The sequence below is a fragment of the Mobula hypostoma genome, chromosome 6 (genome assembly GCF_963921235.1).
Source record: "Mobula hypostoma chromosome 6, sMobHyp1.1, whole genome shotgun sequence".
Taxonomy (NCBI): Eukaryota; Metazoa; Chordata; class Chondrichthyes; order Myliobatiformes; family Myliobatidae; genus Mobula; species Mobula hypostoma.
The window spans coordinates 68,065,651-68,080,025 of NC_086102.1; the positions used below are offsets into that span (position 1 = coordinate 68,065,651).

The window sequence follows — 14,375 nt, forward strand, 5'->3', positions numbered from 1 at the left end:
TGGCCAGGTGGATTCAGAATTGGCTTGCCTGCAGAAAGCAGAGGGGCATGATGGAAGAAGTACATTCGGATTGGAGGACTGTAACTAGTGTTGTCCCACAAGGATCGGTTCTAGGACCTCTACTTTTCATGATTTTTATTAACGACCTGGATGTTGGGGTAGAAGGGTGGGTTTGCAAGTTTGCAGTCGACACAAAGGTTGGTGGTGTTGTGGATAGTGTAGAAGATTGTCAAAGATTGCAGAGAGACATTGATAGGATGCAGAAGTGGGCTGAGAAGTGGCAGATGGAGTTCAACCTGGAGAAGTGTGAGGTGGTACACTTTGGAAGGATAAACTCCAAGGCAGAGTACAAAGTAAATGACAGGATACTTGGTAGTGTGGAGGAGCAGAGGGATCTGGGGGTACATGTCCACAGATCCTTGAAAGTTGTCTCACAGGTAGATAGGGTAGTTAAGAAAGCTTATGGAGTGTTGGCTTTCATAAGTGGAGGGACAGAGTTTAAGAGTCGCGAGGTAATGATGCAGCACTATAAAACTCTGGTTAGGCCACACTTGGAGTACTGTGTCCAGTTCTGGTTGCCTCACTATAGGAAGGATATGGAAGCACTGGAAAGGGTACAGAGGAGATTTACCAGGATGCTGCCTGGTTTAGAGAGTATGCATTATGATCAGAGATTAAGGGAGCTATGGCTTTATTCTTTGGAGAGAAGGAGGATGAGAGGAGACATGATAGAGGTGTACAAGATATTAAGAGGAATAGATAGAGTGGACAGCCAACGCCTCTTCCCCAGGGCACCACTGCTCAATACATGGCTTTAAGGTAAGGGGTGGGAAGTTCAAGGGGGATATTAGAGGAAGGTTTTTTACTCAGAGAGTGGTTGGTGCGTGGAATGTACTGCCTGAGTCAGTGGTGGAGGCAGATACACTAGTGAAATTTAAGAGACTACTAGACTGGTATATGGAGGAATTTAAGGTGGAGGGTTATATGGGAGGCGGGGGTTATATGGGAGGCAGGGTTTAAGGGCCGGCACAACATTGTGGGCCGAAGGGCCTGTACTGTGCTGTACTATTCTAGATTCTATGTTCTACGTTCTAATAATGATGTTGAATACTGAGTTATAATTGATAAACAGCAGCCTGTTGTATGCTTTCCTGTTGTCTCGGTGCTCCAAAGCTGAGTGGAGAGCCAATGAGATTTCTTCTGCTGTAGACCTGTTATGGTGGCAGGCAAACTACAGTAGGTTCAGGTCCTTGCTCAGGCAGCTCACCCTGCTCTTGAAACAGGTGGAAACCTCAGCAGTGAGAGGTTGAAGATCTCTATGAGCACTCCAGGTGATTGCAACAGATTTTCAGTACAATCGGAACCTGACAGTTTGCAAGGTTTTACCCTCTTGAAAGATGTTCTGACAGCGGGCCTCTGAGACAGAGATCAGAGTCACCAGATACTGTGAGGAATCATATAGACTTAATGTTATTTCCCCTTTCAAATAATGCATAAAAGGTATCGAGTTCGTTGGGGAAGCTCATTGAGCACATCACTGTTATTTATGGTGTTAGGTTTTGCCTTATGGGAAGAACTGGCATACAAACCCTGCCACAGCTGTCATGCATCCAGCCGTGCCTCTAACTTGACATGGAATTTGTTTTTATGCTTCAAAATAGCCTTCTGTAGGTCATAAATGGACTCCTTATAGAGATCTGGATTGCAGGTCTTGAACTCTACAGATCTAGCCCTCAGCAGACTTTGAATCTCGATTCACCTGCAGCTTCTGGCTGGGGAAGACTCAGTATATTCTTGAAAGCGCAGTCATCCATGTAGATCTTAAAGTTGGCGATTAATTCAGTTGTGAAATATGAATCCTTGAATATGGTCCAGTCCGCTAATTCAAAGTAGTCCTGTAAATCCAGAGCTTCAAGATCCACAACAATGGTGTTGCGTCCTCAGTCTCTACTTATATGCCGGGAGTAGGAGCACAGCCAGGTGATCAGACTTGCCAAAATGTGCATGTGGAATGGCAGGGTAACATTATTGATAATGGTGTAATAGTGATCAGGTATGTTAGTTCCTCTGGTTCCACAGTGACATGTGGTGGTAGTTTGTCGGTGATTTCTGTCAGTAATGTATTCTGGTTAAAATTCCTCACAATGATAAGGAAGGCAACAGGGTGCACTGTCACATCACTGTTGATCATGGCACTCAGTTCCTCCATTGCTAGCTTCACACCTGCCAGCGGTGGAATGCACACTAATAACAGGATGACCACAAAGAACTCCTTCAGAAGAGAGAACATACATCACTTGATTACCAGACGTTCCATGTCAGGTGAGCAGGATTGTGCATCACAATGAATTAATCATGAAACAAACACCACCTATTCTGTGTTTATGTCATATTGCTGTCTGGTCCAAGTGATGAAACCCTCGGGCTGGAGTGTCGAGTCCAGAGTGCTAGGGGTGAGCCATGCCTCTGCGAAGCAACTTAACAATGCAATGTAAACAAAAGTCTGGCATATTGATGTATGAACAAAATTACAGAAAGGTAATCATAATTTGACCGGATATTTAAGCTAATATAGATGTACACTCAGTGTCCACTTTATTATGTATACCTGCACACCTGCTCGTTAGTGAAATATCTAATCAGCCAATCATATGGCAGCAATTCAATGCATAAAAGCATGCATACATGGTCAAAAGGTTAGGTTCTTGTTCTGACCAAATATCAGAATGGGGAAGAAATGTGAACTAAGTGACTTTGACTGTGGAATGATCGTTGGTGCCAAATGGTATTTGAAAATGAAAAACAAGAGAGAAGAAATACTTCTTCAAAACTGTTAAGAGATGTTTGTAATTATACATAATGACCCAAGCTGACTGATCTACTTCCAATGAAAACACATGGTAAAGCAAATTTTAAACATTCTATTATGTGAACTACCTTAAAGACAACTCATATCTCCTAAAACAATGGTTTTCATGAAAAGATGTTTGCGTTGTCACTACATACCTGTTGTTTTAAGCAATGTAAAACACCAGCTCAAATTTGAACTTAAGCAAAATTGCACTGTCAACCTGAAGTAAATCTTCTAATGTTTTATCAGAACTACCAACCAATTTGAACTTAATGAATCTCATTAAACTTGAATTGCTTCACTTAAACTGAAATGAAGACTTTGCCTGATCTTGTTAGATATATGGATCAATTATCATGTAGCAGAGTGAAACGTTAACCACACAAGGTTAACTCAAACTGCAGACAAGTAATTTTTCATTGCTATATCATTTTTTTGTGATACAATGATTAATCCAATGTTACATTGAGCGGAATCAATTCAGAACAATACAATAAAGTCATATCTCTCTTACATCGTACCCAATAATGAAATTGTCAAATAAGAAAATCTATTATTATCAAGCGTTCCTTATAATATGGTTTTATCCTGCAAAGAACTTACTGTCTTTTAGATTCACACTTTGATTGTCCATTCCATTTTCAAAATCATTATCTTTTCCATTTTCAAATTCAGCAGCGGAATCACTATAAAACAGAAGACAGTTACTTATATGCATTGAAGTAAATAAATTAATACTAAATGCAACCTTTTTTAAAAAAAATAGCATACCAGTGAGAACAGCAGCCAAAGTCAACCTGTGCAGCAGCTTTGAGTGTCCTATTGACTCGGACCCCAAAATCCCTCTGATTCTCCACACTGCCAAGAGTTTTACCATTAGCAGTAAACAGCTGAGGTCCATGAATGATGTCAGGGCAAAGTTTTTTACGCAGAAAGTGATGAGTGCATGGAATGGGCTGCCGGCGATGGTGGTGGAGGTGGTTTCATAAGGCCTTTTAAGAGACTCTTGGATAGGTGCATGGAGCTTAGAAATTAGAGGACTATGGGTAACCCTAGGTAATTTCTAAAGTAAGTACATGCTTGGCACAGCATTGTGGGCTGAAGGGCCTGTATTGTGCTGTAGGCTTTCTATGTTTCTATGTTTCTATTAATACTATATTCTACATCATACTTGACTTACCAAAATGAACCACCTCACACTTATCTGAGTTGAACTCCATCTGCCACTTCTCAGCCCAATTTTGCATCCTACCGATGTCCCACTGTAACCTCTGACAGGCCTCCACACTATCCACAACACCCCCAACCTTTGCGTCATCAGCAAATTTACTAACCCATCCCTCCTCTTCCTCATCCAGCTCATTTATACAAATTACGAAGAGAAGGGGTCCCAGAACAGATCCCTAAGGCACACCACTGGTCACCAACCTCATGCAGAATATCTCCCATCTACAACCATCTGTGGGCAAGCCAATTCTGCATCCACAAAGCAAAGTCCCCTTGGATCACATGCCTCCACACTTTCTCAATAAGCCTTGCATGGGGTACCTTATCAAATGCCTTGCTGAAATCCATATGCACTGCATCTGCTGCTCTACCTTATTAATGTGTTTAGTCACATTCTCAAAAAAATTCAATCAGGCTCATAAGGCACAACCTGCCTTTGACAAAGTCATTTTGACTATTCCTAATCATATTATACCTCTCCAAATTTTCATAAATCCTGCCTATCAGGATCTTTTCCAACAACTTACTAACCACTGAAGTAAGACTCACTGGTCTATAATTTCCTGGTCTATCTCTACTCCCTTTCTTGAATAAGGGAACAACATCTGCAACCCTCCAATCCTCCGGAATCTCTCCCGTCCCCATTAATGATGCAAAGATCATTGCCAGAGGCCCAGCAATCTCTTCCCTCACCTCCTACAGTAGTCTGGGGTACATCTCATCCAGTCCCAGAGACTTATCCAACTTGATGCTTTCCAAAAGCTCCAGCACATCCTCTTTTTTGACGTCTATATGTTCAAGCTTTTCAGTCCACTGTAAGTCATCCCTACAATCACCAAGATCCTTTTCCATGGTGAATACTGAAGCAAAGTATTCATTAAGTATCTCTGCTATCTCCTCTGGTTTCATACACACTTTTCCACTGCCACACTAGATTGGTCCTATTCTCTCATGTCTTATCCTCTTGCTCTTCGCATACTTGTAGAATGCCATGGGGTTTTCCTTAATCCTGTTCGCCAAGGCCTTCTCATGGCCTTTTCTGGCTTTCCTGATTTCATTCTTAAGCTCCTTCCTGCTAGCCTTAAGATCTTCTAGATTGTTATCATTACCTAGTTTTTTGAAATTTTCGTAAGCTTTTCTTTTTTCTTCTTGACTAGATTTTCAACAGCCTTTGTACTCCACCATCCTTTCCCTGTCTCATTGGAACGTAATTATGCAGAATGCCACGCAAATATCCCCTGAACGTTTGACACATTTTGGCCGTACATTTCCCTGAGAACATCTGTTCCCAATTTATGCTTCCAAGTTCCTGCCTGATAGCTCCATATTTCCCCTTACTCCAATTAAACGCTTTCCTAACTTGTCTGTTCCTATCCCCCTCCAATGCTATGGTAAAGGGGATAGAATTGTGATCACTATCTCCAAAAGGCTCTCCCACTAAGAGACCTGACAACTGACCAGGTTCATTTCCCAATACCAGATCAAGTACAGCCTCTCCTCTTGTAGGCCTACCTACACATTGTGTCAGGAAACCTTCCTGAACACACCTAACAAACTCCACCTCATCCAAACCCCTCGCTCTAGGGAGATGTCAATCAATATTTGTGAAATTAAAATCTCCCACCACAACAACACTGTTATTATTACACTTCTCCAGAATCTGTCTCCCTATCTGCTCCTTGATGTCCCCGTTACTATTGAGTGGTCTATAAAAAACACCCAGTAGAGTTTTTGACCCCTTCCTGTTCCTAACTTCCACTCATAGAGACTCCGTAGACAACCCCTCCATGACTTGCTCCTTTTCTGCAGCCGTGACACTATCTTTGATCAGCAGTACCATGCTCTCATGCCTTTTGCCTCCTTCCCTGTCCTTTCTGAAACGTCTAATGCCTGGCACTCTAAGTAACCATTCCTGCCCCTGAGCCATCCAAGTCTCTGTAATGGCCACAACATCATAGCTCCAAGCACTGATCGACATTCTATGCTTATCTGCTTTGTTCAAAATGCTTCTTGCACTAAAATAGACACATCTCAAACCATCAGTCTGAGCACATCCCTTCTCTATCATCTGCCTATCCTCCCTCTTGCACTGCCTCTGAGCATTCTCCATTTGTGAGCCAACAGCCCCTTCCTCCGTCTCTTCAGTTCGGTTCCCACCCCCCCCCCCCAGCAATTCTAGTTTAAATTCTCACCAATAGCCTTAGCAAACCTCCCTGCCAGGATATTGGTCTCCCTCGGATTCAAGTGCAACCCGTCCTTTTTGTACAGGTCACGTCTGCCCCAAACAAGGTCCCAATGATCCTGAATCCCTGTTCCCTGCTCCAATCCCTCAGCCACGCATTTATCCTCCACCTCACACTATTTCTGTACTCACTGTCATGTGGCACAGGCAGTAATCCTGAGATTACTAACTTTGAGACCCTGCTTCTCAACTTGCTTCCTGTCTGTTTTCAAGACCTCCTCCCTTTTCCTACCTATGTCGTTGGTACCAATATGTATCACGACCTCTGGCTGTTCACCTTCCCACTTCAGGATATCGTGGATACGATCAGAATCATCCTGGACCCTGGCACCTGGGAGGCAAACTACCATCATTGCTTCTTTCCTGCATTCACAGAATCGCCTGTCTGAGCCCCTAACTATGGAGTCCCCTATTACTGCTGCCTTCTTCCTTTCCCTTGTGCCACAGGTGCAGCCATTGTTGCTTCCTCCAGGTAGGCCATCCCCCCAACAGTACTCAAACAGGTGTACCTATTGTTAAGGGGGAAAGCCACAGGGGTACTCTCTGGTGTCTGACCCTTGCCCTTGCCTCTCCTGACTGTTACCCACTTATCTGTCTCCCGAGAACCCGGAGTGACTACTTGCCTATATCTCCTCTCTATCACCTCCTCACTTACCCTGACCAGATAAAGGTCATCAAGCTGCAGCTCCAGTTCCCTAACACGGTCCCTAAGGAGCTGCAGATCGACGCACCTGGAGCAGATGTGGCCTTCCGGGAGACTGGGAGTCTCCTGGACTTCCCACATCTGACACCCAGTACAGAACACCGGCCTCACAGACATACTTCCTGTTTCTATTCTTCACAGGTAACCTTCCTTGTCTCAACCCGTTATCGGTGAAGTCCCGTTAAGCCAAAGCCCTCCTACTCTGTCTACCTCTACTCCATCACCTGCTCCTCTGAAGTGCGCTCTATAAAGCTGTCTTCTTTTTAAACTCTTCCCGCCGGTCTAACGTGCTAACATCCACGTAACAGTGCAGTCGTTCCTCGATCAATTGTAGAGTCAACTTTTCAGGGCAAGACCCTTCAGCAGGACTTCCCTGCTAAAGGGTCTCAGCCCAAAACATCGACTGTACTCTTTTTCCATAGATGCTGCTTGGTCTGCTGAGTTCCTCCAGCATTTTGTGAGTGTTGACACATGCCTGCTTGCTTTATCCATTAGGATCAGGAACAAAAACCTTGTCCATCTTTTTAAACATCTTATTTCGATATTGGCCATAACTACCAAACCAATAGTGCACTCTAATTGTTGACCTAACAGATCTGCCAGTTGAAAAAAAACAAGTCTCATTTGAATGGAATTTACTCTTCAACCTGAAATAGCAAAATATTTTTTACTGCAAGATATTATAAAACTGTGAACCACTTACTCATTTTTTTCTGTATTGTAATATAACATTAAGTTATTGCTTGTTATATAAAACTGAAGTCATTACAATTTTTTGTTTCAAACTGAGGTCTTTAAATTTTTCTTCAAAGAAATACTTTGATATACTTAAAGAAATACTTAAAGGCTCAAGGGTAGGAAAGAAGGAAATGAAAAAAATGTGCAACTTGCTATTTTCTATCACTCATATTTATAGTTTTGTGCACCAAATAAAATTTGCAATCTTGGGACATTACATACAGCATGAGTTGATTGTACTAAGGCAAGTGTGCAAAAGTAAGAGGGGAGGATAACATGCATCATAGCTCACTAGAAAGCAAATCCCAACCCCAACCTAAATTTTGGACATGATTTAAGGGGAAGAAATGTTGATCATTGAAGGAGCTATAAATATTTGAGACTGTTAAAATCAAGAATCTCCAAACTTATGTCACATACTAAATTTTACGCGTACTGTAAGGGCAGAGATATCAAACTAAATAAATCTCTTCCATTTTCAATGTATTCTGCCCTTTAATTTATTGCAATCTCACATTATAACTATTCTTTCAAAGTTTAGCACATGCAAGAAAAGTAATAATGTTGGAATACTTTCTACGCTTCTTATTCTGTACTTATCTAGTCCTATTAATGGTATCATATTCAGAAAAAAAGGGGGCAGCCAAAACAAAATAACTAAATTAGATCAGTTCAAATGCATAGAAGAACAGACATAGGCCCTTAAGCCACAATATCTGTGCTGTTCATGATGTGAATATAAACTAATCCCATCTCGCTGCATGTAGTCTACATCTTCAACCCCCTACCTGTTCTGGTGCTTTCTAATTATGTCTTCAGTGTTGCTATTTTATCTGCTTCCACCAGGTAGATAAATCTTGATTTTAAAACTTTTAATCCCAAAAGTATCTTTCCAATTAATACTGTCTATGTGATTGAAGTACTCGTTGAGCTATCTATAGGGCTATTTTATCCTATTTTCTGTAGTTTCCTATGAAATTGACCCAATCATTTATTGGGGCAGGCTTTATTTTGAATTAGTTTGAGCTGTACCGGTTTTTTTCCCCTTCTTTGTAACATTATATACTTATAAAATACTGAAAAGTGACACAATAACATCATTACACTGAATCATGATCCTTGAGCACTGACAGCATCTTATAATGCATAATACAAATACTTAACAGCATAATACAATGCTCCCAAAACATGTGTCACCACCAGTTTTTCAAGCAACCAAGCATGAGTAATCAAAATGAATGCAAAGATATTCCTGTAGACAATAGTCAATATTAATCCAGATTTTGCAGTAGTGGAAACCGTCCATGGGCAGCATTGGTCTCAGAAGAAAGTTCAGTCTAGTTGGACACAAACAGCTAGACCTTATATGACAAGTTTCTTGCATTGTGGAAGTAACTTCAGGTACAATTCCCATCACATGAAGATAGGAGTGGAAGAGGGAGATAAACCATCTCTCTGACATAGCTAGCTGTCAGAGCTGTCAAAAATTGACATCCACCGTTAAAGACCCCCATCACTCAGGACATGTCTCTTCTCATTGCTACCATCAAAGAAGAGATACAGGAGCCTGAAGACACACACTCAACATTTCAGACACAGCTTATTTCCTTCAGCCATCAGATTTCTGAATGGACAATGAATCCACATACACTACCTTACTTTTTTCCCTTTTTTCTCTTTTTTGCACCACTTATTTAATTTTTTAAATATTTCCTGCTGAAATTTATAGTTATTTTTATTGTGTATTGCACTCTACTACTGCTGCAAAACAATAAATTTCATGACATATGCCAGTGATATTAAACTGATTCTGATTCTGATTCTAAAAATACTGCCCATGATGGAGCTGGCTGAGCTTGTGACTTTTTGCAAATTTTTCCGATTCTGTGCATGGCCCCTCCATATCAGACGGTGATGCAACCAGTTAGAATGCTCTGAACGGTACATCCGTTGAATTTGCAAGAGACTTTGGTGACATACCAAGTCTCCTCAAACTTCAAATGAAATATAGTCACCATCATACCTTCTTTGTAATTGCATCAATATGTTGGGTCCAAGATAGACCTTCGGAGATGTTGACACCCAGGAACTTGAAACTGCTCACTCTTTCCACTGCTGATCCCTCGAAGAGGGCTGGTATGTATTCCCTTGATGTCCACAACCAATTTCTTGATCTTTCTAATGCTGAGTGCAAGGTTGTTGTTGCGACACTACTCAACCAGCTGATCTAACTTACTCATGTATACCTTCTCGTCACCTTCTACAGTCCTCCCAACAATAGTTGTGTTATCGACAAATTTATAGATGGTATTTAAGCTGTGCCTAGCCACAAGGTCATGGGTGTGGAGGGAGTAAGCACACTCCATTGAGATGCACAAGTACTTTCAGTAAGATGGCAGCACGTTTGGACACAGCGGCCTCTCGGGGGCCAACCATAGGTGTTCACAGTTGTTTCTTTCTTTGATAAATATCATTTTTACAATAGCAAGACAAAGCCGGATTCCAAGAACTTTAGGTACTGTCAGTCTACTCCATCAGTGAGCTGCACGTTAGTAGAGGTGCAGGCCTTGTAGTTGCCTGCTACAGGAAGAAACTGGAATTAGTGCACAAAGGCAGTGTGCACTGTAACCTTGGGTGATTAGCTTGGACATTTCTTTTGTGATCAGAGGCCCAGCTTTTGGAGTTTGCCGATTAGTACTGAGGGTATGATGGTGTTGAATGCTGAGCTGTAATCAATAAACAGCAGTCTGACATAGGCAAACACGAGGAATTCTGCAGATGCTGGAAATTCAAGCAACACACATCAAAGTTGCAGGCGAAAGCAGCAGGCCAGGCAGCATCTCTAGGAACAGGTACAGTCGACATTTCAGGCCGAGACCCTTTGTCAGTCCTGACGAAGGGTCTCGGCCCGAAATGGCAACTGTACCTCTTCCTAGAGATGCTGCCTGGCCTGCTGCGTTCGCCAGCAACTTTGATGTGTGTAGTCTGACATAGGTATTGCTATTGTCCAGGTAATCCAAGGCCAGTGCAATTGCATCCACTGTAGACCTATTATGGTGATATGCAAATTGCACCAGCCTCCAGATCCTTGCTAAGGCAGGAGTTGATTCTGCCTTTACCAACCTCTCAAAGCACTTCACCACAGCAGATCTGAGTGCAACTGGGCGATAGACTTTGAGGCATCTATCCAACTATGTTCTGGGCTATTAACTATTAATCAGCGCTGGGTGAACTGTTGTTTTTAATTTATCAGAACAATTTGGATGAGAATGGAGCTGGTATGGTTAGTAGGTTTGCACATGACACTAAAATATTTGTATGGAGCTCCCAGTTGAACTCCAGTTAGTCCAATTCTCCACCACCCCCCAAACCCCACCCCCAACACTGGCCTATTAATGTATCTGAACTGCCTCCAGCTTCACTTTTAATTTTGAGGAGAATTAATTGATGCCTGATGTAGGTCCAAAATTCCGCTACAACTTTAAAACATTCCAAAATAATCTCCTCTATAATTTACCCCTATGTTCTCAGATTCTCATTCAGAAAAGCAGTCACATCAATGTACATACTACAAAATCCAATAAAACATCAAATGAGTTACCAGACTTCTAGTTGTACAAGATGAGGAATAAACGTTGAGAGTTTCCTGTGGTTTTTTTAAAATCTGGCTGTCATATCTTTTATTTTACACTTGGATAAATGGATGCCTCATCCATAAATCATATAGTGCAGCTTCCCATTTGTTTTGTACTTTTGCCACAAGGTCACCCATTTTTTACAGATTCCGGGAAATATTCAATGAAGCACCAGGCATTAGATTTGTAACAAGGAAAAATGTTATAAAATCCCCTTCTCTGGAATAAAATCTAAACAAGACATGAGGGGCTTTCTTGCCCCTAAATAAGGGAGACTAAAATATGTTCCACTTTTACTTTATTCACATTATGCTTTGTAACTCCAAAACATGAAACTAATTGCAAACAAAATACAGGAGCCCAGGAGAATAGGTCTTAAATCATTTTTACTTTAAGCAAGGCGCACACTTACCATGTGGTTGTGTCATGATGCACGCAATTCACATAGTTTTAAATATAACCCGTAATGAATTATTTAAACAAATAAAGAATGCTTACTCAAACATATACTTACAATAGTACTCAAATAATACTGAAATATTAAATACACCCCTCCCTGCTTAGCTATTAATTCCAACTTAATAGAGAATGCATGTTAAAATATTCACAGTGTACTATATAATACAAAAGTACTACTATATACAGACATTCACACTATTCAGGCCTAAAGGTTTAATCGCTGTGGAGGCTTTGTTTCTCCTGTGGGATAACATCCTTCCTGACAAGGTGGGGGGGGAGGGCGTGGATTTCTCTGTGTGGCAGGTGAGACATGCGGCTGAGAAACAACCTCAAATTCTGGGACTTCCTGCATCATGGCTGAAGGAGTTAACTCTGGGACAGCAGGGAGTGCTTCTGACAGCTCTGGTCATCTTTCATCTCTAACAATTGAGTCTGTCTCCATGAGTGATCAATGTGTTATCTCCAGATGATATCAGATGCAATCTCCAATTTGTAGGAGAGTGGTCCAGTTCTGTCCTTAATCTTTTTGAGTACCCACTTTTGATCACCTTGATAGTCCCTTGCCAGGCCTGAAAAAATAAACCTCCTTGTTGACGAGCCTCCAATTTGTCTCAGCTGTTTGGCCTGCACACTGTGTCAGTGTAGTTATGCTGATATTGATCGCGGTCCATTCTTTAGACTCTGAACAAACCTTTCCTCCAAGTCATTTGTAACTGAGTGGTATAGTGCTGACGTAATATGTCTTATTACATTCATATGCAGGCTTGACTAAAACTGTTCCACGGCAAAGTGTAGTCCATTGTCACTAAGTGTTCTGGAATACCAATCCTTGAGAAGAGGCTTATCAACATACTAACAGTGTGCGAGGCTGTAGTGTAGGCCATTAGGAACACTTCTGGGCACTTTGTAGCTGCCTCCATGTCTACCAAGAAAGTTATGCCCATGAATGGTCCAGAAAAATCTGCAAGAATCCTCAGCCAAGGCAATGCAGGCCATTCCCAGGGATGGTGGGACGATGTTCTAGGCATCTTTTTTATTGTTTATTATTGTTCATTATTATTATTGTTTATCTTCTGGACATGTTGATATCCTGAACACTGCACGGTAAACTGCTCAGTCTGCTCATCTATCCCAGATGACCAGACAAAGCTTCAAGCCAACGCTTTAATTTTAAGCATGCCTAGATGTCCAGCATAAGACCATAACACATAGGAGCAGAAATAGGCCATCTGGCCCATCAAGTCTGCTTCGTGAATCCTTTCTTTCTATCTCCTCCTCAACCCCAATCCTCGGCCTTCTCCCCATAACCTTTGATGCTATGTCCAATCAAGAACCTATCAATCTCTGCCTTAAGTACATCCAACAACTTGGCCTCCACAGCTGCATGTGGCAACAAATTCCACAAATCCACCATCCTTTGGCTAAAGAAATTTCTCCACATCTCTGTTTTGAAAGGTGCCCCTCTATCCTGAGGCTATGCCCTCTTGTCCTAAACTCTCCCACCATGGGGAACATCCTTTCCACACCTACTCTGTCTAGGCCTTTCAACATTCGAAAGGTTTCAATGAGATCACCCCTCATCCTTCTAAATTCCAGCGATTACAGATCCAGAGCCATTGAACGTACCTCGTATGATAATCCTTTCATTCCTGAAATAATTCTTGTGAACCTCCCCTGGATCCTCTCCAATGCCAGAATATCTTTTCTAAGATGAGGGGCCCAAAACTGTTCACAATACTCAAGGCGAGGCCTCACAAGTGCCTTATAAAGCCTCAGCAGTATATCCTTGCTCTTGTATTCTTGACCTCTTGAAATGAATGCTAACATGGCATTTGCATTCCCGACCATTGACTTAACCTGCAAGTTAACCTTCAAGGTGTTCTGCACAAGGCCTCTCAAGTCCCTCTGCATCTCAGATTCCTGGATTTTCTCCCTATTCAGACAATAGTCCGCACATTTATTTCTACTACCAAAGTGCATGACCATGCATTTTCCAACATTGTATTTCAATTGCGACTTTCTTGCCCATTCTCCTAATCTGTCTAAGTCCTTCTGTATCTTACCTGTTTCCTCAACACTACCTGCCCCTCCACCAATCTTTGTATTATCTACAAACTTGACAATCAAGGCATCTATTTCATCATCTAATTCATTATATACAGCATAAAAAGAAGTGTTCCCAACACCAACCCCTACGGAACACCACTGGTTACCGGCAGCCAACCAGAAAATAATCCCCTTATTCCCACTTGTTGCCTCGTACCAATCAGCCAATGCTCTAACCATGTTAGTAACTTCCCTGTAACACCATGGACTCTTAACTTGGTAAGCAGCCTTATGTGTGGCACCTTGTCAAAGGCCTTCTGAAAGTCCAAATATACAACATCTACTGCATCCCCTTTATCTATCCACTCGTAATCTCCTGAAAGAATTCCAACACGTTTGTCAGACAGGATTTTCCCTGAAGGAAACCTTCTGACTTTGTACTATCTTGTCCTGTGTCACCAAGAACACCATCAC

General features: G+C 41.8%; 1 protein-coding gene across 1 annotated transcript in view; it reads right to left on the minus strand.

Moving 5' to 3' along the window:
- The window catches only part of LOC134348078 (cilia- and flagella-associated protein 47-like), a 712,768-nt gene that overhangs the window by 352,687 nt on the left and 345,706 nt on the right, over positions 1 to 14,375 (minus strand). The window contains exon 41 of the mRNA XM_063050919.1: positions 3,455 to 3,537. Coding sequence (XP_062906989.1) covers positions 3,455 to 3,537 — 83 coding nt within the window. The remainder of the gene's footprint in view (positions 1 to 3,454; positions 3,538 to 14,375) is intronic.